Source organism: Zea mays, chromosome 2, assembly GCF_902167145.1.
Source record: "Zea mays cultivar B73 chromosome 2, Zm-B73-REFERENCE-NAM-5.0, whole genome shotgun sequence".
Taxonomy (NCBI): domain Eukaryota; kingdom Viridiplantae; phylum Streptophyta; class Magnoliopsida; order Poales; family Poaceae; genus Zea; species Zea mays.
The window spans coordinates 140612675-140639509 of NC_050097.1; the positions used below are offsets into that span (position 1 = coordinate 140612675).

Genomic DNA, 26835 nt, shown 5'->3' on the forward strand with positions numbered 1-26835 from the left:
TCTCGCGGACTTGATTATATTTCTAACGCTAACCCGGCTTGTAGTTGTGATTAAGTTTGTAAAATTCAGATTCGCCCTATTCACCCCCCTCTAGACGACTTTCAAGTTGTATCAAAGCCTGGTGCTTCATTAGAGCTTAACCGCTCAAAGTGATGTCAGGAGAACACGCCAAGAGGGAGATGGAGACCGGCGACAAGCCCATCGGCGACAAGCCCACTACAAGTCACGAGAAGGCTTCATTGGAAGAGTCCCGCAACAAAAAGAAAGGGAAGGAAAAGAAATCCTCTTCCCACAAGTCGCATCGGAGTGGTGACACGAAAAAGAAGATGAGAAAGGTGGTCTACTACGAGACCGACACTTCATCACCTTCCACATCCGGCTCCGACGCACCATCCATCACTTCTAAGCGCCATGAGCGCAAGAAGTTTAGTAAGATCCCCTACGCTATCCCCGCATTCCGAAACATACGCCTTTACTTTCCGTCCCATTAGGCAAACCACCAACATTTGATGGTGAAGATTATGCTAGGTGGAGTGATTTAATGCGATTTCATCTAACCTCACTCCACAAAAGTATATGAGATGTCGTTGAGTTTGGTGTACAGGTACCATCCGTAGGGGATGAGGATTATGATGAGGACGAAGTGTCCCAAATCGAGCACTTCAACTCCCAAGCCACAACAATACTCCTCGCCTCTCTAAGTAGAGAGGAGTACAACAAGGTGCAAGGATTAAAGAGCGCCAAGGAAGTTTGGGATGTGCTCAAAACCGCGCACGAGGGAGATGAGCTAACCAAGATCACCAAGCGGGAGACGATCGAGGGGGAGCTCGGTCGCTTCCGGCTTTGCAAAGGAGAAGAGCCACAAGACATGTACAACCGGCTCAAAACCTTGGTGAACCAAGTGCGCAACCTCGGGAGCAAAAAGTGGGATGACCACGAAATGGTTAAGGTTATTCTTAGATCACTTATTTTCCTTAACCCTACTCAAGTTCAACTAATTCGTGGTAATCCTAGATATACACTAATGACTCCTGAGGAAGTAATCGGGAATTTTGTGAGCTTTGAGTATATGATCAAGGGCTCAAAGAAAATCAACGAGCTAGATGATCCCTCCATGTCCGAAGCACAACCGGTCGCATTCAAAGCGACGGAGGAGAAGAAGGAGGAGTCTACACCGAGTAGACAACAAATCGACGCCTCAAAGCTCGACAACGAGGAAATGGCGCTCGTCATCAAGAGCTTCCGCCAAATCCTCAAACAAAGGAGGGGGAAAGACTACAAGCCCCGCTCCAAGAAAGTTTGCTACAAATGTGGTAAGCCCGGTCATTTTATTGCAAAATGTCCTCTATCTAGTGACAGTGACAGGGGCGACGACAAGAAGGGGAGAAGAAAGGAGAAGAAGAGATACTACAAGAAGAAGGGCGGCGATGCCCATGTTTGTCGCGAATGGGACTCCGACGAAAGCTCTAGCGACTCCTCCGATGACGAGGACGCCGCCAACATCGCCATCACCAAGGGACTTCTCTTCCCCAACGTCGGCCACAAGTGCCTCCTGGCAAAGGACGGCAAAAAGAAGAAGGTTAAATCCAAATCCTCCACTAAATATGAGTCCTCTAGTGATGATAATGCTAGTGATGAGGAGGATAATTTGCGTACTCTTTTTGCCAATCTAAACATGCAACAAAAGGAAAAATTAAATGAATTGATTAGTGCTATCCATGAAAAGGATGATCTCTTGGACTCCTAAGAGGACTTCCTTATTAAAGAAAACAAGAAGCATGTTAAGGTTAAAAATGCTTATGATCTAGAAGTAGAAAAGTGCGAAAAATTATCTAGTGAGCTAAGCACTTGCCATGAGACTATTGACAACCTTAGAAATGAAAATGCTAATTTGTTAGCTAAGGTTGATTCATATGTTTGTAATGTTTCAATTCCCAATCCTAGAAATGATAATGATGATTTGCTTGCTAAGATTGAAGAATTGAACATTTCTCTTGCTAGCCTTAGAAATGAAAATGAAAAATTGCTTGCTAAGGCTAAAGATTTTGATGTTTGCAATGCTACCATTTCCGACCTTAGAAGTAAAAATGATATATTGCATGCTAAGGTTGTAGAATTAAAATCTTGCAAACCATCTACATCTACCATTGAGCACACTTCTATTTGTACTAGATGTAGAGATGTTGATGCTATTCATGATCACATGACTTTAGTTAAACAACAAAATGATCATATAACAAAATTAGATGCAAAAATTGCTGAGCATGAACTTGAAAATGAAAAATTTAAATTTGCTCGTAATATGCTTTATAGTGGGAGACGCCCTGGCATCAAGGATGGCATTGGCTTCCAAAAGGGGGACAATGTCAAACTTAATGCCCTTCCTAAGAAATTATCTAACTTTGTTAAGGGCAAGGCTCCCATGCTTCAAGATAACGAGGGTTACATTTTGTACCCTGTCGGTTATCCTCAGAGCAAAATTAGGAGAATTCATTCTAGGAAGTCTCACTCTGGCCCTAACCATGCTTTTATGTATAAGGGTGAGACATCTAGTTCTAGGCAACCAACCCGTGCTAAGTTGCCTAAGAAGAAAACTCCTAGTGCATCAAATGACCATAGCATTCTTTTGATGCATCATATGTTTTAACTAACAAATCCGGCAAGGTAGTTGCCAAGTATGTCGGGGGCAAGCACAAGGGGTCAAAGACTTGTGTTTGGGTACCCAAAGTTCTTGTGTCTAATGCCAAAGGACCCAAAACCATTTGGGTACCTAAAGTCAAGAACTAAAATTGTTTTGTAGGTTTATGCATCCGGGGGCTCAAGTTGGATCATCGATAGCGGGTGCACAAACCACATGACTGGGGAGAAGAAGATGTTCTCCTCCTACGAGAAAAACCAAGATCCCCAACGAGCTATCACATTCGGGGATGGTAACCAAGGTTTGGTCAAAGGATTGGGTAAAATTGCTATATCTCCTGACCATTCTATTTCCAATGTTTTTTTTTGTAGATTCATTAGATTACAATTTGCTTTCCGTTTCTCAATTATGCAAAATGGGCTACAACTGTCTTTTTACTGATGTAGGTGTCACTGTCTTTAGAAGAAGTGATGATTCAATAGCATTTAAGGGAGTGTTAGAGGGTCAGCTATACTTGGTAGATTTTGATAGAGCTGAACTCGACACTTGCTTGATTGCTAAGACTAACATGGGTTGGCTCTGGCACCGCCGACTAGCCCATGTTGGGATGAAGAATCTTCATAAGCTTCTAAAGGGAGAGCACATTTTAGGATTAACAAATGTTCATTTTGAGAAAGACATGATTTGTAGCACATGCCAAGCAGGGAAGCAAGTTGGTGCTCATCATCCACATAAGAACATCATGACGACTGACATGCCACTGGAACTCCTACACATGGACCTATTCGGCCCGACAGCTTACATAAGCATCGGCGGGAGTAAGTACTGTCTAGTTATTGTGGATGATTATTCTCGCTTCACTTGGGTATTCTTTTTGCAGGAAAAATCTCATACCCAAGAGACTTTAAAAGGATTCTTGAGACGGGCTCTAAACGAGTTCGGCTTAAGGATCAAGAAAATTAGAAGCGACAACGAGACGGAGTTCAAGAACTCACAAATCGAAGGCTTCCTTGAGGAGGAGGGCATCAAGCATGAGTTCTCTTCTCCCTACACGCCACAACAAAATGGTGTAGTGGAGAGGAAAAATAGAACTCTATTGGACATGGCAAGAACCATCCTTGATGAGTACAAGACTTCAGATCGGTTTTGGGCCGAGGCGGTCAACACCGCCTGCTACGCCATCAACCGATTATATCTACACGGAATCCTCAAGAAGACATCATACGAACTCCTAACCGGTAAAAAGCCAAATATTTCATATTTTAGAGTCTTTGGTAGCAAATGCTTTATTCTTGTTAAAAGAGGTAGAAAATCTAAATTTGCTCCTAAGACTGTAGAAGGCTTTTTACTAGGATATGATTCAAACACAAGGGCATATAGAGTCTTTAACAAGTCCTCTGGACAAGTTGAAGTTTCTTGTGATGTTGTGTTTGATGAGACTAACGGCTCTCAAGTAGAGCAAGTTGATCTTGATGAAATAGGTGTTGAAGAGGCTCCATGCATCGCGCTAAGGAACATGTCCATTGGGGATGTGTGTCCTAAGGAATCCGAAGAGCCTCCAAATGCACAATATCAACCATCCTCCTCCACGCAAGCATCTCCACCAACTCAAAATGAGGATGATGCTCAAGTTGATGAAGGAAAAAATCAAGCAAATGAGCCACCTCAAGATGACAGCAATAATCAAGGGGGAGATGCAAATGATCAAGACAAGGAGGATGAAGAACCAAGGCCGCCACACCCAAGAGTCCACCAAGCAATCCAACGAGATCACCTCGTCGACACCATCCTCGGCGACATTCATAAGGGGGTAACCACTAGATCTCGTGTTGCACATTTTTGTGAGCATTACTCTTTTGTTTCCTCTATTGAGCCACACAGGATAGAGGAAGCACTTCAAGATTCGGATTGGGTGGTGGTGATGCAAGAGGAGCTCAACAACTTCACTAGGAATGAGGTATGTCATTTAGTTCCACGTCCTAATCAAAATGTTGTAGGAACCAAATGGGTCTTCCGCAACAAGCAAGACGAGCATGGTTTGGTGACAAGGAACAAAGCCCGACTTGTGGCCAAAGGATACTCCCAAGTCGAAGGTTTGGATTTCGGTGAAACCTATGCACCCGTAGCTAGGCTTGAGTCAATTCGTATATTATTATCCTATGCTACTTACCATGGCTTCAAGCTTTATCAAATGGACGTGAAGAGTGCCTTCCTAAATGGACCAATCAAGGAAGAGGTCTATGTTGAGCAACCTCCCGGCTTTGAAGATAGTGAGTACCCTAACCATGTGTATAAACTCTCTAAGGCGCTTTATGGGCTCAAGCAAGCCCCAAGAGCGTGGTATGATTGCCTTAGAGATTTTCTTATTGCTAATGGTTTCAAAGTCGGAAAGGCCGATCCTACTTTATTCACTAAAACTCTTGAAAATGACTTGTTTGTATGCCAAATTTATGTTGATGATATTATATTTGGGTCTACTAACGAATCTACATGTGAAGAATTTAGTAGGATCATGACACAAAAATTCGAGATGTCTATGATGGGGGAGTTGAAGTATTTCTTAGGATTTCAAGTAAAGCAACTCCAAGAGGGCACCTTCATTAGCCAAACAAAGTATACTCAAGATATCCTAAGGAAGTTTGGGATGAAGGATGCCAAACCCATCAAGACACCCATGGGAACCAATGGGCATCTCGACCTCGACACAGAAGGTAAGTCCGTGGATCAAAAGGTATACCGGTCGATGATAGGTTCTTTACTCTATTTATGTGCATCTCGACCGGATATTATGCTTTCCGTATGCATGTGTGCAAGATTCCAAGCCGACCCTAAGGAAGCTCACCTTACGGCCATAAAACGAATCTTGAGATATTTAGTTTATACTCCTAAGTTTGGGCTTTGGTATCCTAGGGGATCCACTTTTGATTTAATTGGTTATTCGGATGCCGATTGGGCGGGGTGTAAAATTAATAGAAAGAGCACATCGGGGACTTGCCAGTTCTTGGGAAGATCCTTGGTGTCTTGGGCTTCAAAGAAGCAAAATTCTGTAGCTTTTTCTACCGCCGAAGCCGAGTATATTGCCGCAGGACATTGTTGCGCGCAACTACATTGAATGAGGCAAACCCTTAAGGACTATGGTTACAAATTAACCAAAGTTCCTCTTCTATGTGATAATGAGAGTGCAATCCGCATGGCGGATAATCCCGTTGAGCATAGCCGCACTAAACACATAGTCATTCGGTATCATTTCTTAAGGGATCACCAACAAAAGGGAGATATCGAGATTGCTTATATTAACACTAAAGATCAATTAGCCGATATCTTTACCAAGCCACTAGATGAACAAACTTTTAACAAACTTAGGCATGAGCTAAATATTCTTGATTCTAGGAATTTCTTTTGATGTCTTGCATACATAGCTCATAAAATTACCTTTGATCATATCTCTTTCATGTGCTATGACTAATGTGTTTTCAAGTGAATTTCAAAAACAAGTCATACGTGTATTGAAAGGGAATTGGAGTCTTCGGCGAAGACAAAGGCTTCCACTCCGCTCCATAACTCATTCTTCGCCGTCGCTCCAAGCCATTTCTCCAACGTTGGTATAATCTTCACTCATATGTCTTTTACCAAAGGGGGAGAAAGTTATTTCCAGGGCTCTAATGACTCCGTTTTTGGCGATTTATGCCAAAGGGGGAGAGAGTATGAGCCCAAAGCAAAAGGACCGCACCACCTAATTTTAAAAACTGATGATTTTCAATTGGTTAATTTCAAATTGGTATCTTACTGTGTTCAAAAGGGGAGAAAGTAGTATTTTCAAAATCGATATCTTAAAACCCTCTTGAACACTAAGAGGAGGATTTCATTTAGGGGAGTTTTATTTAGTCAAAGGAAAAGCATTTGAAACAGGGGGAGAAAATTTCAAATCTTGAAAATGCTTCGCAAAATCTTATTCATTTACCTTTGGCTATTTGCAAAAAGAACTTTGAAAAGGATTTACAAAAGAATTTGCAAAAACAAAACATGTGGTGCAAGCGTGGTCCAAAATTTCAAAAATTAAAGAAACAATCCATGCATATATTATAAGTATTTATATTGGCTCAATTCCAAGCAACCTTTGCACTTACATTATGCAAACTAGTTCAATTATGCATTTCTATACTTGCTTTGGTTTGTGTTGGCATCAATCACCAAAAAGGGGGAGATTGAAAGGGAATTAGGCATACACCTAGTTCCTAATTGATTTTGGTGGTTGAATTGCCCAACACAAATTATTGGACTAACTAAGTTTGCTCTAGTGTATAAGTTATACAGGTGCCAAAGGTTCACACTTAGCCAATAAAAAGACCAAGAAATGAGTTCAACAAAAAGTGCAAGGGACAACCGAAGGCTGCCCTGGTCTGGCGCACTGGACTGTCCGGTGTGCCACCGGACTCCAAGCCAAACTTCGCACCTTCGGGAATTCTCAGAGACGCTTCACTATAATTCACCGGACTGTCCGGTGTACCACCGGACAGTTTCCGGTGCTCCAGAGGAGAGCGGCTCTGAACTCGCCAGCTTCGGATTTCCGCTCCGCTATAATTCACCGGACATGTCCGGTGCACACCGGACTGTCCTGTGAGCCAGCGGAGCAACGACTACTTCGCGCCAACGGTCGACTGCAATGCATTAAATGCGCGCCAGCGCGCAGAGGAGCAGAGCACGCGCGGGTGGCACACCGGACAGTCTACAGGACTTGTCCGGTGCACCACCAGACAGCCAGGCGGGCCCACAAGTCAGATCTCCAACGGTCGGAACCCAACAGCCTGGTGACGTGGCTGGCGCACCGGACAGTGTCAGGTGGCGCACCGGACTGTCTGGTGCGCCATGCGACAGCAGCCTCCACCAAACGACTAGTTTGGTGGTTGGGGTTATAAATACCCCCAACCACCCCACATTCAAGTCATCCAAGTTTTCCACCTTCCAACTACTTACAAGAGCTAGGCATTCAATACAAGACACACCCAAGTGATCAAATCCTCTCCCAATTCCACAAAAGCTTTAGTGTTAAGTGAGAGTGATTTGTTGTGTTCTTTTGAGCTCTTGCGCTTGGATTGCTTTCTTTCTCATTCTTTCTTGAGATCAAACTCACTTGTAATTGAGGCAAGAGACACCAATCGTGTGGTGGTCCTTGTGGGAACTTTGTGTTCCAAGTGATTGAGAAGAAAAGCTCACTCAGTCCGAGGGACCGTTTGAGAGAGGGAAAGGGTTGAAAGAGACCCGGTCTTTGTGACCACCTCAACAAGGAGTATGTTTGCGAGAACCGAACCTCGGTAAAACAAATCCGTGTGTCACACTCTTTATTTGTTTGCGATTTGTTTTGCACCCTCTCTTGCAGACTTGATTATATTTCTAACGCTAACCCGGCTTGTAGTTGTGATTAAGTTTGTAAAATTCAGATTTGCCCTATTCACCCCCTCTAGGCGACTTTCAAAGTGCGATGTCTGTTCAACAGATGACCACTCCACAGATGCAAATAATTCTAGCAGCTCAAACGCCGGCTTCCACCGAGGGTACGACCATCCCAAGCTCTGTCGCGTCAACGGGAAATAAGGTCCGCTATCCAGTTGATGACATCACAAGGCTTGTGGCATGCACGCTAGTTATAAGATATGGTATTAACAATCAGCGTACAAAGAAAGTAGCCACATGCCTTGCGATCCTAGGACGCAAGTTCCATGGAAACGACATTCCAGAAGAATATTGCAGGGTAGAAGTGACGACAGTCGTCCAAGGATACGAGGACGACATGCTAGACATCCCTAGGCCCGAAGGTATCGAGACACTTGGACAAGCTATCAAGAATTTTATCCTTTGGCCTCGAAGGGATGTCGAATTGGTTGATTGGTCGAATTCGTCGCAGGCCCAACCGTCTCCGCCTTCTCAAATTGTTGTTCCTATTGTACATCCATCATCACCTCCTCAAACTTCACATGCTGCTCCTCATCCTCTTTCTGACCCTCCTTCTCCTCATCCTCATGGTGGCCCACCGTCTCCGCCACATACATCGCCCTTCAGGGATCCACCTTCTCCACAGCCATCTCCACGACCATCAAAGAAATCTAAAGTTTCTATACCAAAATTAGTGTCCCCGTTCGAGAAGAAAAAGAAGAGTAAATCCACTGCTGGCACTGTTCGTTTTTTGAAAGGGATTGGACGGAGCCTCACGTAGACACTGTTGATTTGGCCGATCTCGAGGAGTCCGCAAAAAAGGCTGAGGCAATGGCCGCAAAGATAAAGAAGCCAACTAAGGCAGATTATAAAAACGTGCCTAAAAAATATGTGTCGGGCAGACCACTACTCACTTTTGAGAAACTAAGGAAGGTCCCGGCTAATAATAAAAGGTTGCATGATTGGTACATGCGGGCATCTTCAGTTGCCATCGACACTATCAGTGTTAATATACCAGCCCATGCTTTTATTGGTTCAAATCAAAAAGGCGTTGTTACATTCGAGGACATGTGGTTAATGATGAACCTTCAGAGACTCGACGTGCAACTTGTAACCATATTTGCATTGTAAGTGTCACTCATACTCCACATATATGTGTTATTATTAGTGAGTTGTATAAATTTTCAATATCTGACATGCATGTGTGCGTTGCAGAATGCAACATGATCAGCAGGAGATCCTTTATGGTACTAATCCCAATGCTAGTGCCAGTAAAAGGGTTGGGTATCTCAACCCAATAAAGATATGCGAGGATAACCACACTTTTAGAATCAAAAAAGGCAACGAAGCATTACAGGGGCTAACAGACGAAGAAATTGAGGTGCGTATCCAGGATCTGAAGAAGGATTTTGAAGCAAGATACGCCACCTACATAGGACACGCAATGCTTCAATTTCAAGACAGGGAATCCATAGTGGCCCCGTACAACTTTAAGTAAGTGTGATTTTGCATAAATAAATTAATACTTTCAATACACATGTATCACAAGTTTGATTCGTACAGGGACCACTGGATATGCTTCTTCATTTATCCTAAGGTTGGAAAGGTGCTGGTGCTCGACTCCTTGCGCACCGAGCCTTCGGCCTATTCAAAATTCCTCAGCATCTTAGAGCTGTAAGCCTTTTCTATGCATGCATACTTATATCGATGAGAATTGTAGAATAACATGGTGATTCTATTTGAGATCACAGGGCATTTAGGTTTTATAAGCTACATGGTGGAAAGTACAACACGTCCAAAAAAGGCGTGCCACTAGACATCCATTATAACTGGCCGGTAAGTATGTGAATTTATGAATACATATCATACATGTACGTACATAGGACAATGTTGCAACTAAATAACCAATCTCCCGTTATGTAGTGCCACAAGCAACCACCCGTATCGGTCCTATGTGGGTTCTACGTGTGCGAGTTCATGAGAATGAACGGACGATACATCACGAACCCTGGCAAGGTATTATTAGTAATAGTCACGTATGTATTTATGTCATTAAAGATGCAAATGTGTTATTATTGAGTATAAATAGTTGATGTTTATAAACTTCCTTTACAACAATTTCAAAAAGGAAGCCCGGAGAACTTGACTGAAGGTGCATTGTATGGCATAGTTGAGGACCTGTGCACATTCATATTGAAAGAGGTCATTCCCGCAGAAGGGAAATATCACGATGCTTCCGGAACATTAGCTTTGCCAGAGTTTAGAATACTAACAGAAATTAGTAGACTATCTCTTAGCCGAGATAGTTATTAGAGCTTAAGTGAAAACTTTGATGTATATAATGTGTGATGCATACATGGTTGTAAACAAGACTTTGATGTATATAAATGTATGATAGAATTTAATTCCATGTTGCTTTTAATATCAATACTACATGTTTATAAATATCAATATATATATATGTTTGTGTGTGTAAATATATAAATTTCAGTACTAAAATTTAAAAAAGGCGGGAAACCTTTCCACTGGCGGCTAAATAAAACAAACCGCCAGTGGAAATAGCATTTCCACTGGCGGTTTTCTTAATAAAACCGCCAGTGAAAATGCTATTTTCACTGGCGGTTGCTTAAGAAAACCGCCAGTGGAAATGCTATTTCCACTGGCGGTTCTTGAATAACCGCTAGTGGAAATGGCGATTTCCACTGGCCCCTAGCACTGGCGGCACTGAAAAGCGCCAGTGGAAATAGTTTTAAGACCGTCACTATAGTTCTTCTGTGTACTAGTGGTTGTAAATGGGATGTTAAGCCATGATTTGGGCATAACAGTCGCTAATTAGCCGTGTTGATAGTGGTCCGGCCCTAATGGCTTGGCTATAAATACTGTAATCCAGTGGTTAGCTGAGGACAAGAAATGAAATGAAATAGAAACCACAACAAACTTCCAAACTTATCTAGTGAGTTTGAGCACTCGGGAGTTTTCCCCTTCGTTGCTAGGTCGGCGCGTGCTCACGTCGTCGGATTTGCACAACGACGACCATAGGTGGTGTCATCTGGTATCGAATTCAAGTCTACGTCATCGGCGTCTTCATCAACCGCGTGGGATTGGTGTATCGTCTTCGTCTTTATCATCGGCTACTCATGGGAGAAGTCACCGTCAGCGAGTTTCACCTCCAGTTCGATCACTACAACGCCCACTACAAAACAATCGATACATACATACTCGCTTTGTGTTGGAGGCTATGGTGGATAAGGAGTGGGTTAGTCAGGAGTATTGGAGTCGTGTTATCGAGACTTTGGATGGAGTGAGTAATCGGTTGAAGGATGTTGAGAGGGTGTAACAACATATGATGATGCACACTGATTTAGTAGCATCAGTTGCTGAGCAGGCTGCAAAGGAGAGAACCGAGTTGTGTCGTAAACTGGAGGAGATTGGAAGGGTGGTAACACAGATGAGGTTGGAATAGATGGTGAAAGAGTTGGGTGAATCTTTTGGGGCTCTGGGGAAACATCTTATGATCATAACCATAGTGGGTCTCAGTATATGCGAGGCCGACCAGAGAAGGAGGTTGAGAGGTGACAAGGACTGCAGAGGTGGTTCATGGATGATGCAAGGAGACGGCAGACAATCTCTAGAATAGACTTATCAAGGTTTACCCAAATTTCCTGTTCCCAGGTTTTCTAGTGGTGATTCTGTAGTTTGGCTGAATCAGTTCATGTAGTATTTCTCTATTTACAGGGTCCCCAATGCTATACGGGTGTTAGTAGCTTCTATGAATTTGGAACATGTAGCAGCCCAGTGGTGGGCTGGTGGCAGTATCACAAGCTGAGACATGGCATGGGTGGTTGGCAGTAGTTTTCTTCAGCTGTGATTGGTAAATTTGGTGCTAATGCTTATCCTAAGGCATTGAGAAGATTGTTAGCTTTGAAGCAAACTGTTACCATGGATTCTTATGTGTCTGAATTTGAGCATGCCATATATGGGTTAGCTGTTCATAACTCTGATTTGATGAGACATTTTTTGAGGAATATGTTGTGTGAGGCCTTAAGTTTGAATTACAAGATGTGGTGCAGGTCCAAACACCATCTACTATGGACCATTCTATTTCCATTGGCTCATATTCAATAGGAGGTGTTGGAGAGAAAAAAAATTCAAGGGTCACGTCAAGGGTTGAATGTGCATATGAAATAACCTGTTGTTGTCCAGAAATGGGAGGAGAAAGGATAGTATCATGGAGCAGATCTCACAAGGGAAAGACAACTTCGAGATTTTAGAAGACTTAATGTAACACCCCTGATGTTACTGTCACTAAAACTTGAGCATAACATCATAAGCATTGGCATATCATGTGTTTGTCACACTTAGAGTGCATTCACTAGGCAAAAAATTCAAACAAGTTGTATTGATGTGACATTTCATGGGTGAAACCCTAGGATACAGTACTTAACCCTAGACTGGGCTTAAAAGAGTAAACAAAGCCTAAACAAAAGAAAACTTCAAAACTTATTAGTAATGATCATAAAATGTCATCATTAATGAACTTAAGTGATATCCAAACCCTAGAAGTGCCAAAAACCTTAAACAGACCCCTAAAGAACCCTGGACTAAACCCTAGGGGGTTATCTGTAAAAGTGTGCACATTTTGGACCTTAGTGCAAAAATCACGAAGTTAGGGTACCTTAAGTCATATGGTTCACATATTTGGAGATTTGCAAATGAAACCATAAGTTTTGGCTTATTTGCAAAAAGGCCACATTTGTGCTCCAATGGCTAAGTCTGAATTTCAGTAAATGGGATCAACTTTGAAGCCCTGTAATTTCAAAACTATGAGGAATTTGCCAAGGGTCAACACATCAAGTTTGTAGGGCTATCATAGGAGAACAAGTTTGATTAAGTGACTGATCACTGGGGCTGAATAGAAATTGGAGATAAATAAGTGTGAAGTTGTGTTGTAAGAAGTAAGTTGGACAAATCTGAAAATTGGATTCAGAATGGTATGGCCCCAATGAAATGCAGTCGATTTGAGAGCACCAAATCTGAGAATCTATACAGAATTGAACCATGAGCCCTATAGAAAACTTAAATACTGTTGTTTGGTGAAGAAATTTTATTAATGAATATCACCCTGTTCTTAACAAGGATTAGGAGATTGAGAGGATGAAAGGTGGTCGGTTCAGTAAAATGTTGAAGATCAAAACGCTGTAAATATCTGAAGAACGTGGATAAGGATCTGAGGCACTGTTTGAACTGGATGTGCTCGAGTGATCTGGTGAAGGGAGTCGATCGCAGAGAGATAACTTCGGACGTGGCACCATCCCGCGAACCCAGCCGTGCGTGGCCGGAGATATCCCACCGGCGGTCGCCGTGGCTCGGTCACTTCCGCCGTGGTGTCACCCATGCCTCGTTTTCCCCTTACTGTGCCTCTTCTCTACGTGGTAACCATGTGTGAACAATACAATCCACGGCCACTGATCGTTAGCCGGACCACCGTGGCTATAAATAGCGCCATAAACCACGGCGAGGCACTCACAACTTCTTCAGTGAGTTCAATTGAAGTCAAAATTCGCACTGCCTTCTCCACCTCTCCCCAAATTGAGTGTGCACGGTGAATCGGTAGCCCTTTGCGACCGTATAGCCCCAGCAAGACCTCCCAATTCCACCCGAGCTCGTCGCAGCGACGTTTTCCCCCTTCTCAGTCACCGGCGAGCACAAATTCTCCACGCTCCATGGCCGGACCATTCTAGTATGGTTCTGCGCTTCTCGCGTATTGTTTTAGTAGCTCTGTGTACCCATGAAGCTCATCGTGGCAACCATTTGACCAATTTGGGCGTGATTTAGTGGGAACGCGGGCTCGACGTCGCGGTTTCCGCCGTGCGTGTGGGTAGAGCGTTCTCGGAGTGTGCCAGCCAAATTGATGCCCATAATAGCTTAAGATAGGGTATAATTTGGTGGGGCAGGGAGCAATGGGTGCTCGGGTATCCCATGGTCGTGGCGCGACGAAGGGGTGTTCGTCCTCACCGCCGTCTGGGGTCAAGGATCTAGTTTTAAAAGGCAAATAACTTGGAAGGCGCAGGGTGTAATGTGTCAGTGACACGTTAAAGTCAGATGAGGACTTCGTTTCAGATTTTCAAACTAGCGAGGGCCTTTGCGCAAAGTCCACCGCGCGGTTGCGGGCGCGCCCGGATTCTGCACAGGCCTGGGCTGGGTGGGCCGATATCAGCCCAATTCTGTTGATGACTTTTCCTTGTTCTTTTTCTAAGAAAATTTAGAAATCCATAAAGAATTATAGAAAAATGCTAAAAATACAGACCAATTTTGCTAGGCTTCTAATTTCCTATAGTATTTAATAAAAATAGTTTCATGATTTTTAGTTCCAATAGGAAATTTTGGGACATTTAAAATAGCCAAAATCCATATTTCTGGAATTTTAGGGAATAGTTAATAATTCCAAAATTCACCAAACTTTTCAGGTAAACTTTTAATATTATGTAGAAGCCTTGGATAAAATTTGGTATGATTTGGACCATGTTTGGTGCTTAGAACCCAAAACCCTAACCCCTGCCCTATGAACTTCACTATATACTCCAAAAACCCTAGTTTCCCGGAGATCCGTAAAGGAAAGTTATATTCAAGACATTAGATAATAAACTTTTATTATCTTTACATTTTCATGAGCATTACATGAGCATTCATGATTATATATGGCTATATCTAGAGAACGAGGAGGAAATAGAAGTTGAAGAAGCGAGGACTACACCACCACCTGAAGAACCTTAGGCAGGAAACTACTTTTACTTTGATATCTGTGGAGCAGAGCCTGATTCACCTATCACACAAGGCAAGCCTCGGTGCATTTGCCACCTCCTTATTATTTTGAAATCCTTCTCACTTACTTGATGCATTAGGTGATAAGAGTTGTGTGCTAAACCAGTTGTTGCATTTCCTTCCTTGGACTTGATTAGTTCTCCTTAATCCCCTGATTTACAAAAAGGTTTTTCTTATGCTTAGCTTTGCTCTAGAAAAACAAAATGTTTTGCTTTGACAAAGATGATGCTTCAAAGTGGGTGGGATGTTTTCGAAAATAAAACTTGATGGTGGATCCATCATGGCCATGATGGGTTCAACATCGGAAAAGATGTACCTCTGTCAGGTACCAAACTTTGGGTTTGAAATGATAAAGCTGAGACCGGGCGGGTGACTTGCACGAGAAGAGAGTCTCGGTGTAGTGTCTCCGTCTGAGTCAATTAAGGACCTTCTCGATGTAGGCTTGATGATCGTGGACCTTTTAGCTGGTCACATGCCTCATCATGGGTAAGCTTTGCCTCGGGCAGTTTAATAACAGAATAAGATAACACGCAATGGGAGTGGAGAGATGGCGAGAGTAGCGTGTACCCTCCGTGGCAAGAGGCTGTACGATGGTGTATCTGTGCTCTCGGTTGGTGTGAACCTGATCTGGTCTTAAGAACCCCGGTGGCGAGTTGACATATGCAAGGGTTAAGTGCTACATATGTCGTGTGATTGGAGATCCTCAGCTGAGTATTAATCGATTTGGATCGCCGTTACTTCTCGGACATGAAGACTTGGTCACTGACCTACACGTAGCATTCCAGTGAATAAGAAAGGTTGTTAAGAAATTGGCTAGTATAGGTCAATTGATTGAACTAGGTTAGAAAGAACTCTAGAGGCAGGTTACTTTACTTAACCTGACAAGTAAAACTGGATTTTTAAGGATCCACTATTAGTAAGCATTTCTGCAAACAGAGTCTTTGACTATTGATCAGCCTTACCTTGACTCCCTTAAAGGCCAGCATATCCTTGAGAGTCTTTTATTTTGACGGGTAAGACTTGCGAAAGTACACTTCGTACTCAGGGCTTTGTCCCATGTTGTTTTAGGTGAAGAAGCAGCAAACTTTTGTTGCTTCTGTTCCAAGGTGGTGCCCAAAGAAGAAAACCAAGACTGAAGCTGCGGGAGGAAGGGTCCCCCGTTAAGAAAAACTTTTTATCGGGAGGGGTTTTTGCCTCCTAGGTTATGTAATAATATTACTCAGCACTCTTATATTTCGCTCTAGTCTGTAATAATAAAACTCTTTCTTACTTCAATATAAGGTAAGTTATTGTAATTGCTTCCGCATTCTCGTACCTCTGATGCATTGTAATGTCTGCGTGATGGGCGAAACGCTCTTGGGCAAGGTAAGGAATTCAGATACCGAACTTGTCAAGTGATCAGGTGCACCTACAGGGTTGTCTGAGATCCATTAGACAAAGACAACTGTAGGTGGGCCTAATGACTTGGGAGGTTCTGTCACACTTAATGGGCTATGTTATGCTTGTTGGGAGAAGTTTGATCTAGGGCATATTGCCAAATGTGAAAAGAGAGGAGCACTACAAATGTGGTGGCTACTGATGAGATGTTTAAGATACTATCTGTCGGTGTTTGGACTCGTGGTCCTAACCAACCAGTGAAACTAGCATCACGTGACCCGGACCCATATGGTGATGCAAGTTGACACAAGCGATTTATCCTGGTTTGGGCTACGAAGGGCCCTACTTCCAACAGCGGGGGATGAGGCTTATATTACTCACACCAAAGTGCTCACAGTGCGGGTTACAAGCAAAGCGAGAGAGGGAGGAACCCAAGTCTCTAGGAGTGATTGAGGCAAGTGCCAATACCGTATGAGGGAGAATACTACTCAGTCTTCACTCACCCCTCGCTGTTCCATGGACTGTCCTACTTATAGGCCCGGTAGAGCTGCCTTGCGGACGAGAGCTAATGACATGTTGTGAAGGGGTGTCTTCATGTCCTATAGACAATATGGCTCGATACTTTGTTGTTGACTTATGTTTGCTTGTTTTCCTCTGAGAGCCGAGGGCGAGGCCGAGGGCTTGGTCACGTATCCGAGCCCCCCTGGCATGAGAGGTAAAATCATAATAAACTTTTATTTAGCTAGAGAGGTAGTTTGTACATACACAGTCATAGACCAAGTGATATGACCACTGCTCTGCTCACCAAAAGGGTTCATGCCATTGGTGCTTAAACCAAACCTTACATTTCTAGCATCCTATGCAAACTCTAGAAACGTTCTTTCAACTTTATGCCATTACGAACCATCAGCAGGGTGTCTCAACATTGCATCCACCTTACACTCTTCTTTGTGCCACCACATCATTTTGGCGTGCTCTTTGTTACGAAAAAATTCTTTTTTAGGGGGGTTCGCCTTCAAGTTCAAATGCAAGCCTTATCTTGTATCGTGATGCCTTTCAAACCATGAAAACTTCCAATTTCCGATGCTGGCAAACTAATATCTTCACCATGATATAATATACAATCATTAGGACATGTATGTATCTTCTGTACTTCCGAACTAATAGGGCAAACAACCTCTTTGGATTCATATGTTGATGCTGTCAAATTTCACTGACACACTCTTTCTCTTGATCTTGCAATGTATGTGCCAGAGCATCGTTGTCTTCAATATCTTCAGCCTCACCCAATACATCATCTACAAAAAAACTGTACTGAGCATAGTCCATAAATGTGTCATCATAATCCTCTTATTCGTCCTTTAGGACACCTATTTCTCCATGCTTGGTCCAAGAAATATAGTTAGGCATGAACCCCTTTGCAGCCAGTGGATTTGAATTGTTGCTAGTGGAGAGTATTCCCTGTCATTCTTAGTCTTAGCATGGACAACATATAAATCCTCTAAGTTTGTGTCTCTCGACTGTCTTTAGAAAATAGTGAATGCCATCAATATATCCTTTAGAGTGTTGATCCAGTATATCCATTGACGGTCCATCTTCATTATTTGTATAAAATATTACCGACACAATCTTTTGTAAGCATATGAGACAATCAGCCATAAAATTCAAGAAATCTAATGTAACACCTCTGGTGTTACTGCCACTAAAACTTGAGCATAACATCATGAGCATTAGCATATCATGTGATTGTTACACTTAGAATGCATTCACTAGGCAAAAATTTAAAATAAGTTGTATTGATGTGACTAGTCTTGGGTGAAACCCTAGGGTAGGGTACTTAACCCTAAACTGAGCTTAGGGTGTCAATAAAGCCCAAATGAGTTAAATTCTCAAAACTTATTAGAAATGGTCATGAGATATCAACTCTAATTGGATTTGATAGCATCCAAACCCTAGAAGTGCCAGAAACCCTAAATAGACTCCTGGAAAACCCTGGATTAAAACCCTAGGGGATTTTATGTAAATGTTGCACACTTTTGGACCTAAGTGAAAAAACCATGGAATTAGGGTACCTTAAGTCATATGGTTCACATATTTGAAGATTTGCAAGAGAACCCATGAGTTTTGGGCTTATTTGCAAAAAGGCCACCCTAGTGCTCCAATGGTTAAGTCTAAAAACAGTTGAACAAGGCTGACTTTGGAGCTCTGTAGTTCTAAAAATACCAGGAATTTGCCTAGGGTCAACACATCAAAAGTCTAGAGCTACTATAGGAGTACAACTTTGCTTAAGGGATTAAGCATTGTGTTGTACAAAAAGATGAAGATAATTGGCCCTAAAGTTTAGCTATCAGACAATTCAAAACTGAACATGGACTGTCAGTGAGTTTTGAAGAACTTTAGGCTGGATTCATGCTCCAAGGGGTAAGCAACTGAGTATGATCTCTGCAGCAGAATTGTAGTTTGTATATAGGGCTACAAGTTTGCTACAAACCGATTAGTAAGTTATCATACAAAAATTCAAGAAAAACGCTTCTAAAGATCCTCTATCAAACCAACTGATGAAGCCTCGCGATGGTACAATGACTGGATCAGGACGCCAGCGCAGAGAAGCTCACCGCCGGTGACCGTGCGCCCGGATTCACGCCGCCGTTGTGATTCGTTCTCACCGGTGACCAGATAACACTTCTGGGTAAAAGATCTTTGCCTGGGGATAACACCGGCGGCTGGCCTCCGTACCCCTTTGCTTTGCGGCCGGCTCAGATAAGTTTACCGGGATCGGCCGCCCGTCGATCGGATGCCACGTGCCTTGAAGCTTCACCACGTCGCCGTAAGCCGCTCTATGTCACTGGCTCGTTGCCGGTGAGTCTGCCACGGTGAAAGCCACTAATCGTGCGCGCCAGTGCCCCTCCTCCTCTCGGGCCGCCGCGTGTCTCCGTCCAATTCACTGGCTACCGCTCAAACACACTATAAATTGAGCACACCCCCGACTCCGTTAGGTAATCCAGCATCCAATCCAACTGCTTGTGCTCTCAATTACTCACCAGAGCCCACGAATTGCTCTTTTCCCCCAAATCGGTTTCCGCCACCGTAAAAGTGCCCTCGCCGTGGCCAGCTTGTTCCAGGTCTGTTCATACTCTCTGATCGTTCGTTTTAGTGTCCTTAGGTTCTCCTAATGCTGCTCGACTCATTCAATTAAACTATACTACCCTAGATCACCGGGAACACTTCTATTCCTCCATTGTCTGCGTTGTTTCCGTGGACCGGGCGATTTAGAGCTTAGTTAGTAAAATTGATTGAGGGGAAACACTTGTTAAGGGTTGAATTAGGTTTCAGCCGAATTAGAGCACCAGTCGTTAATTATTGTGGCCGGTATGAGTTCGCTGGAGCTCGGTTCTCCGCCGTGCGACGTCGGGGACCTCGGGTCGTAAAGAATTAGAACTTGGGGGCTTCGGTGTAAATGTCAGCGACTGAGGCAACAGTGTCGCGGGCTCTTTCGGATTGTTTTCAAAGCAAGGGTCCTCAGTACAAAACCGCCACGCGGGCGCACGCGCGGGCGAGTTCTGTCTTTGCTGGGTCGTCTCGGACTGAAATGAGCCCACTACTGTAGCACCTTTCTCTTTTTCTTTTTCTGCCAAAATTGGAGAATTCATAGAAAATTGTAGAAAAATGCTAAAAATATGAGACCAATTTTGTTGAACTCCCAAATTTCTATAGTATTTAATAAAAATGATTTCAAGATTTTTAGTTCAAACCAGAAAGTATGAAGTATTTTAAATAGCCAAAACCTATACCTCTGGAATTTTAGAAATTAATTAGTAACTCCAAAAATCACCAAACTTTTTAAATAAGTCTTAAGTATTAGTTAGAAGCCTTGGGTAAAGTTTGGCATGATTTGGACCATGTTTGGTACCTAGAACCCAAAACTCTAGTCTCCTACCTTATGAACTTCACTATAGACTCCAAAAACCCTAGTTTCCTAGAGATCCGTGAAGGAAAATTATATTCAAGACATAAGATAATATACTTTTATTGTCTTTACATTTTCATGAGCATTACATGAGCATTGATGATTATATATGCTATATATAGAAAACGAGGAAGAGATAGAAATTGAAGAAGCAAGAACTACACCACCACCTGAAGAACCCCAGGCCGGGAACTGCTTTTATTTTGACATCTGTGGAGCAGAGCCTGACTCACCTATCACATAAGGCAAGCCCCGGTGCATTTGCCACCTCCTTGATATTTAAAATCTTTCTCACTTGCTTGATGCATTAAGTGATAGGAGTTGTGTGCTAAACAAGTTGCTGCATTTCCTTCCTTGAAGATTTAATTCCCTTTTCTTGATCCCCTGTTTCTAAAAAGGTTTTTCTTATGCTTAGCTTTGCTCTACAAAAACAAAATGTTTTGTTTTAACAAAAGATGATGCTTCAAAGTGGGGTGGGATGTTTTCAAAAATAAATCTTGATGGTGGATCCATCATGGCCGTGATGGGTTCAACATCGGAAAATATGTACCTCTGTCAGGTACCAAAGCTGAGACCGGGCGGGTGACTTGCACGAGAAGAGAGTCTCGGTGTAGTGTCTCCGTCTGAGTCGATTAAGGACCTTGTCGATGTAGGCTTGCTGATCGAGGACCCTTTAACTGGTCACATGCCTCATCATGGGTAAGCTTTGCCTCGGGCAAACTAATACCAGAATAAGATAACATGCAATGGGAGTGGAGAGATGGCGAGAGTAGCGTGTACCCTCCGTGGCAAGAGGCTGGACGGTGGTGTATCTGTGCTCTCGGTTGGCGTGAACCTGACCTGGTCTTAAGAACCCCGGTGACGAGTTGACATATGCAAGGGTTAAGTGCTACCTATGTCGTGTGATTGGAGATCCTCAGCTGAGTATTAATCGATTCAGATCGCCGTTACTTCTCGGATATGAAGACTTGGTCACTGCCCTACACGTAGCATTCCAGTGAACATGAAGGGTTGATAAAAAGATGGCTAGTATAGGTCAAGTGCTTGAACTAGTGTAGAAAAAACTCTAGACTCAGGTAATGACTTAACCTGCTAATAAAATTGGATTTTTAAGGATCCACTATTAGTAAGCATTTTTGCAAACAAAGTCTTGATTCTTAATTAAGCCTTACCTTTACTCCCTTAAAGCCAACATATCCTTGAGATTCGTTTATTTTGACGGGTAAGACTTGCGAAAGTACACTTCGTACTCATGGCTTTGTCCCATGTTGTTTTAGGTGAGGAAGCAGCAAATTTTTGTTGCTTTTGTTCCAAGGTGGTGCCTAAGGAAGAAAGTCAAGACTGAAGCCTCGGGAGGAAGTGTCCTCCTTTAAAACTTTTTACTGTTTATCAGGAGGGGTTTTTTCCTCCCAAGTTATGTAATAATATTACTCCAGCACTCATATATTTGCTCTGGTCTGTAATAATACTACTCTTTCTTTTTTTTAATATAAAATAAAGTTATTGTAACTGCTTCCGCATACTCATTCCTCCGATGTGTTGTAATATCTGCGTGACGGGTGAAACGCTCTTGGGCAAGGTAAAGAATACAGATACCGAACTTGTCAAGTGATCAGGTGCACCTGCAGGGTTGTCCGATGTCCGATGGACAAGGACAACTGTAGGTGGGCTAATGACTTGGGAGGTTCCGTCACATCTAATCAAATAAATAACTATTTCAACTATACTATATGAGTGCATGAACATGCTAACCTATTTCACACTTAAATAATTGAAATCTTCAACAATTCTTTCAACAAAAAAATTGGACAACACCTCTCCTCTTATAGAGTATTATATTACCTTCATACATAATACACAACATGTGAGAGGATTAACTAACACAAATCAAGAAATATTACACACCAACCCTCAAATATATGTAGCCTATGAACAAAGCTCATATATGATTTTCTACTAATTTCTATTACATTCAAAAATATTGCAACAAATATTAGATCAGGATGAAATAATATTTTTCCCATAAATTATGCAAATCAACCACAAGTATCAAGAATCTAAACAAAGAATAACTATTTCAACTTTACTATATGAGAGAATGAACTTGCTAATCTTTTTTCGCACTTAAATGCGTGAAACCTTTAACAAATTCTTCAAAAAAATTGGAGAAGACCTCCCATCTTTTTAGCTTATGCTGACATGAACGGAGAGCTCTGTGTTCTTGGCGCCAGCTCGAGAAAGGAGAGAGTTTATAAAGCAGGAACATTAGTACTGGTTTGCAGTTCCAACCAATACTAATATTAAGGATTTAATACCGGTTGGTGTCTTCAACCAGTGCTAAAGTCTTGACATTAGTACTGGTTGCAATCACCAACCGATGCTAAAGCTTCGGGCGGTTAAAATCAGTACTAAAACTGTAAATAGTGGTTCCTTCCCTTAATTTCAATATCGGTTCTTAGAAAACCAGTACTGAAATTAAGGCAAGTTGTGTTTGCTACTTTTTATGATTTCAGTAAATTGGCTTGTTTCATGCACAACAATTACAATAAAAAAAACTCAAGATCTATTTTATATAAGAGTAGCTCAATATTTTATTGTTTTTTCAATTAATAAGATGTTTACGTCTGTAACCTGGAGACAATTTTTGTGATGCTTTCTAAAGTAAGTCATGAATTAATGACATATATATCACTTGTTTTCTAGGGAAGACATTCCTATTACTTACTGTCCCAGAGAAAACATCATATTTGTTGTAATCATTGACAATACTGTAAGCCAGTTTTAAGTACCACACATGGGGTTTGCATCCCAGATTCCACTGAAGTCATGTTCGTTTTCATCTCAATTTATGTTAATGGGAGGGGATTTAGTTGATTTAAATCTAAAGCAAGTCAAAAGTTATTTTTAATTTTTTCTAATCCTCTTAAATTCACATGGGATGGGATGGGAATAACCGAACAAGTTCTAACCGGTGTCCAACACACTGCAAATAGCCAGATAGGTGACCACTAGGATACAAAATTTGCTTCGTGTCTTCTATTTTCAAGGTTGAATCTCGATGTAACCCCAGGTCTCCTCCATATATACATGTCGTTCAAGGCACGCTGTTTGCAGCATTCCAACGGAACAAAAGAGGCAAGTTGAGGGACACCAGTTTTCTTGATGTCTGAACATGTTTTCTCATGACCATAACACTTTTTTTTGAAAGATGAGTAGCAGGACACTAGATGGGAATACTAGATTGACAGCGGTTAACAAACAACCCCATGTATCTGATATGTTTGGACCAGAACCGGCTACGAGATCTTGTTGAGGACAAGCAGACAACAACCTCATACCACTGTTGACTAAATTACTGAACAATCACCATCTGAGTTGCTAGGGATCAGTACTATACACTTGTATTATTGCTAGTAAATCGAGTTGGATGTAGCTGGAGGTACCATCTCCAAGAGAGTATAAAATCTGCAGTCCATTTCTTCTCCCAAACTGCATGCCTGTTTGTTTTTAACCTCTTGTCTTGCTGCTTCTTGGAAGGAGCTAAAATGCCTATGGAGGTAAGCATCTGATCTGAGCTCGATCAGCACATGGGGACAAACTGAAGTTTTGATTTTGATTTAGCTAGATCTTGGAAGCTGGTGCAACTCGCTGGTTTGTTGGTAGTGTATGCAATTATTCTCTTGCTATCTGCATGTTATATGCTTACAGACTATTTTAAACGATTCTTGTGATTTTTGCAACTATGTATGCCAGATATGCATGTAACTATGTATGCCAGATCCTGCAGAAGAACTGCGATAGGTAGCCAAAATTTGCACTTCTGGGCCATAAAAGGAAGAACTGGATTATATTATAGGACCAACAACAGTGAAATCGAAACAAAAATTAGCAGTGGCTATAACTTAATAGCCACTGTATATGACCACAAAGCAGGGCAATATAGCTCTAGGGTTGAACACAAACAGTTCATCTAAATCTGAGTAGACCCCTTCCGTGCTGGGACTGAGACTGACAGAGTCGAAGTTAGTAGAGTCCTCTGAGCACTTCTCGCCACTCGCCTTCTTCACCCTCCCTGCAACGACCCTGCACAAGAGCATCGCTCTCTTGTCACTGCCGTCCGGCAGCACCAGCTGGGCCGTGTCGTGGGCCCGCCCGCTCGTCGCCATTGTCGCAATCTTCCCATCACCGTCCACCCTGTCGCATTACATACAGTACTGTACTGTCAATTGGCCATTCCACAATCCGTACGACGATTTTCACGTAAAGGAATGATCTGAGATGTCTGAATGGTTGCTGCTCTACCTGAAACCCTCCTTGATGATGCTGCACAGCATGCACTGGGCCGACGGCGCCCGGCACAGCGCGGTGCTGCCGGCGAGGCCGAGGGAGCAGGTGAAGGTGGCGCAGTGGAACCTGAGCAGCTCGTTGCCGTCGGCGACGCACCGAGGGTTCTTCTTGCCCTGCCCCTGATCATCGCTGCGCGCCCTCTCCCTGACGCTCTCCCTGTACTGCTCGAACCTCTTCACGGTCCTGTCGCTGCTCTGCACCTTGAGTACCCGTTCGATCCTGCAGACCGGCGGCGTCTGCTTCCTCAGCCAGCTGGACTGGAAGATGATCTCCACCACGTTCCTGCTCGTGTCCTCGGGTGCCAGCTCCGAAACTGCCATTGCACAGACAGATCATTGTTATCGCGCTATTCGTTTACATGGATCATTGTCCAAGAATGTGTAAAGTCTGAACGTGTTGTTACAAGTTAAAGATGCCATTCTGCTTTAGAACAGAATGTATACCTGCATGCCTGGTTGCTCTGTGGAGTTCAAGCGACTCTGGCTTGCTGAACACCTCGTCGCAGTCGGCGCAGGGGAAGCTGGCGGCGAAGCCACTGGGGTCGAAGACGGAGTGGCGGCATTCGTAGCAGCCGGAGAGCCTCCTGATCTGCACGCCCCTGAAGGATCTCCCGATGGAGGAGAGCGGCGACGAGAGTGCGGACGACAGCGGCGAGGACGACGACGTCGACGACGTGACGGTGGTCGCCGCCGTGGTGGTGACCGAGCTGAATGATGACGTGGCGGAGATGGCGGCGGCGGCCGAGGCGTACACGGCGTCAACGTTGGGAGACCTCAGCGACCTGCTGGAGGCGCCGCTGCTGCTGTCCCGGCTCATCACCGAGCTCTCCTTGGTGCTCGTGCTGCAGATGGAGCTCCCGCACGCCATGCTCCGACCGATGCTTATGCTTCTCTTCTTCTTCTTCTTCTTCTTGCCGCTGCTGCCGTTGCTCGGCTTGTCGCCGCCGTCAGTGCTCTTGCCTTCTGTCGCTGCGGCTGGCGCTGCCTGGGCTCTGCTCTTGCGGGAGGTGGAAGACGGGTAGTAGAACTTCATGGACCGGTCGAGCCAGGACGAAGGCGAAGGGGAGGACCGAGACTTCGTCTTCCTGGCTTCTCTGCTCATCTCCTTGACGGCGACTGGAGGGAAAGGCATGGTCTACAGTACACACGTAGCTAGCTAGCCCTTCTCGCAGCTCTCCTCTTCTTCTAATCCTTTCTGAAACTAAACTTTGTTGGAAGGGCAAAATGGAATTGGTAGAAGAAAGCCACCTCCCTCGGTGGTCACTTTAGGCTGCAACTGCGCTGCTCTATGATTAGTATACTATTAGCGCCCCTAATGGTAATGTGCTAATGGCAATGGCGCCCCTTTTATTTCGTAGTGGCGGGCTGGCGGGCGGGCGGCTGGGTGGAGGCGAATGGAAAGACACGCAGCTCCACGAATGCCAAGGAGGAAAGCCTGCAACGAACGGGGCTTTGCATGGATGGCATGGTCTGGGTAATGGGGTATGGACAGCCTGCAATCATATGCCCCCCAAGGCCCCAATCCTGAGTTGTTGCAGCGCCGCCGTGATGTGCCATGTGATGCGGGTCAGCTCCTGTTTCACGGTGTTCCACAGGAATCGTCCGGTGCTCATCGAGTTGTAATAAGTTGTTTAGCGGCACTGATGATACATGGGGGTGTAGGAACGGGGCGGCCTAAGCTAGGATTCGCGCCGTATGGGATGGAGCAAGGTGCCTGGCTTCTTGTTGCTCGCATCTTTGAGCGAAGCAAGTACCCAAACGGCTAGCGTCTTATTCTATATATCCTTCTATCTTTCTCTTACGCCCCATTTGGTAGAGCTCTTTCGCTAGCTCTTTTTCTGGCTCTTCGTGAAGCCGTACCAAACGGTCTTAAAAAAACGACTCCTCACCGAGAGCCATCAAAGAGCCAGAGCTGTTTTGCTATTTAGAGCCGAAGCACGAGAAAACAAGCTTCTACTGGCTCATTCTATTCGGCACATTATTCTACCGGCTCATTCTATTCGGCACACAATAATGTTTCACGAAATTACAGTCTCTGCCACCATCTCCTCTTGAAAAGCTGTTTTGCCAAATGAATTACAAAACGGCTCTGGCTCCTCTAGAGAAGCCAAGAAGGCAAGAAGCTAAAGGAGCCAGAGCCGAAGCCGTTAGGAGCCCTACCAAAGGGTGTCTTACTATCAACAACAATGGTCGTGCGTGACAGAGCTTTACCCATAGGGATAGCAGAACTCGAATAGTGTAGCTTCGAATTTAGG

The 26835-nt window shown here is 43.6% G+C and overlaps 1 protein-coding gene across 1 annotated transcript; it reads right to left on the reverse strand.

Annotated features, from left to right (window-relative positions):
• Nucleotides 1-24068: 24068 nt before the first annotated feature.
• Nucleotides 24069-25736, reverse strand: LOC100384377 (uncharacterized). Its single transcript, NM_001176920.1, is given in 3 exon segments — nt 24069-24428; nt 24537-24894; nt 25025-25736. Coding segments are annotated over 3 exon segments (1074 nt in total). The 5' UTR covers nt 25449-25736; the 3' UTR covers nt 24069-24136.
• Between the last annotated feature and the right edge of the window lie 1099 nt (nt 25737-26835).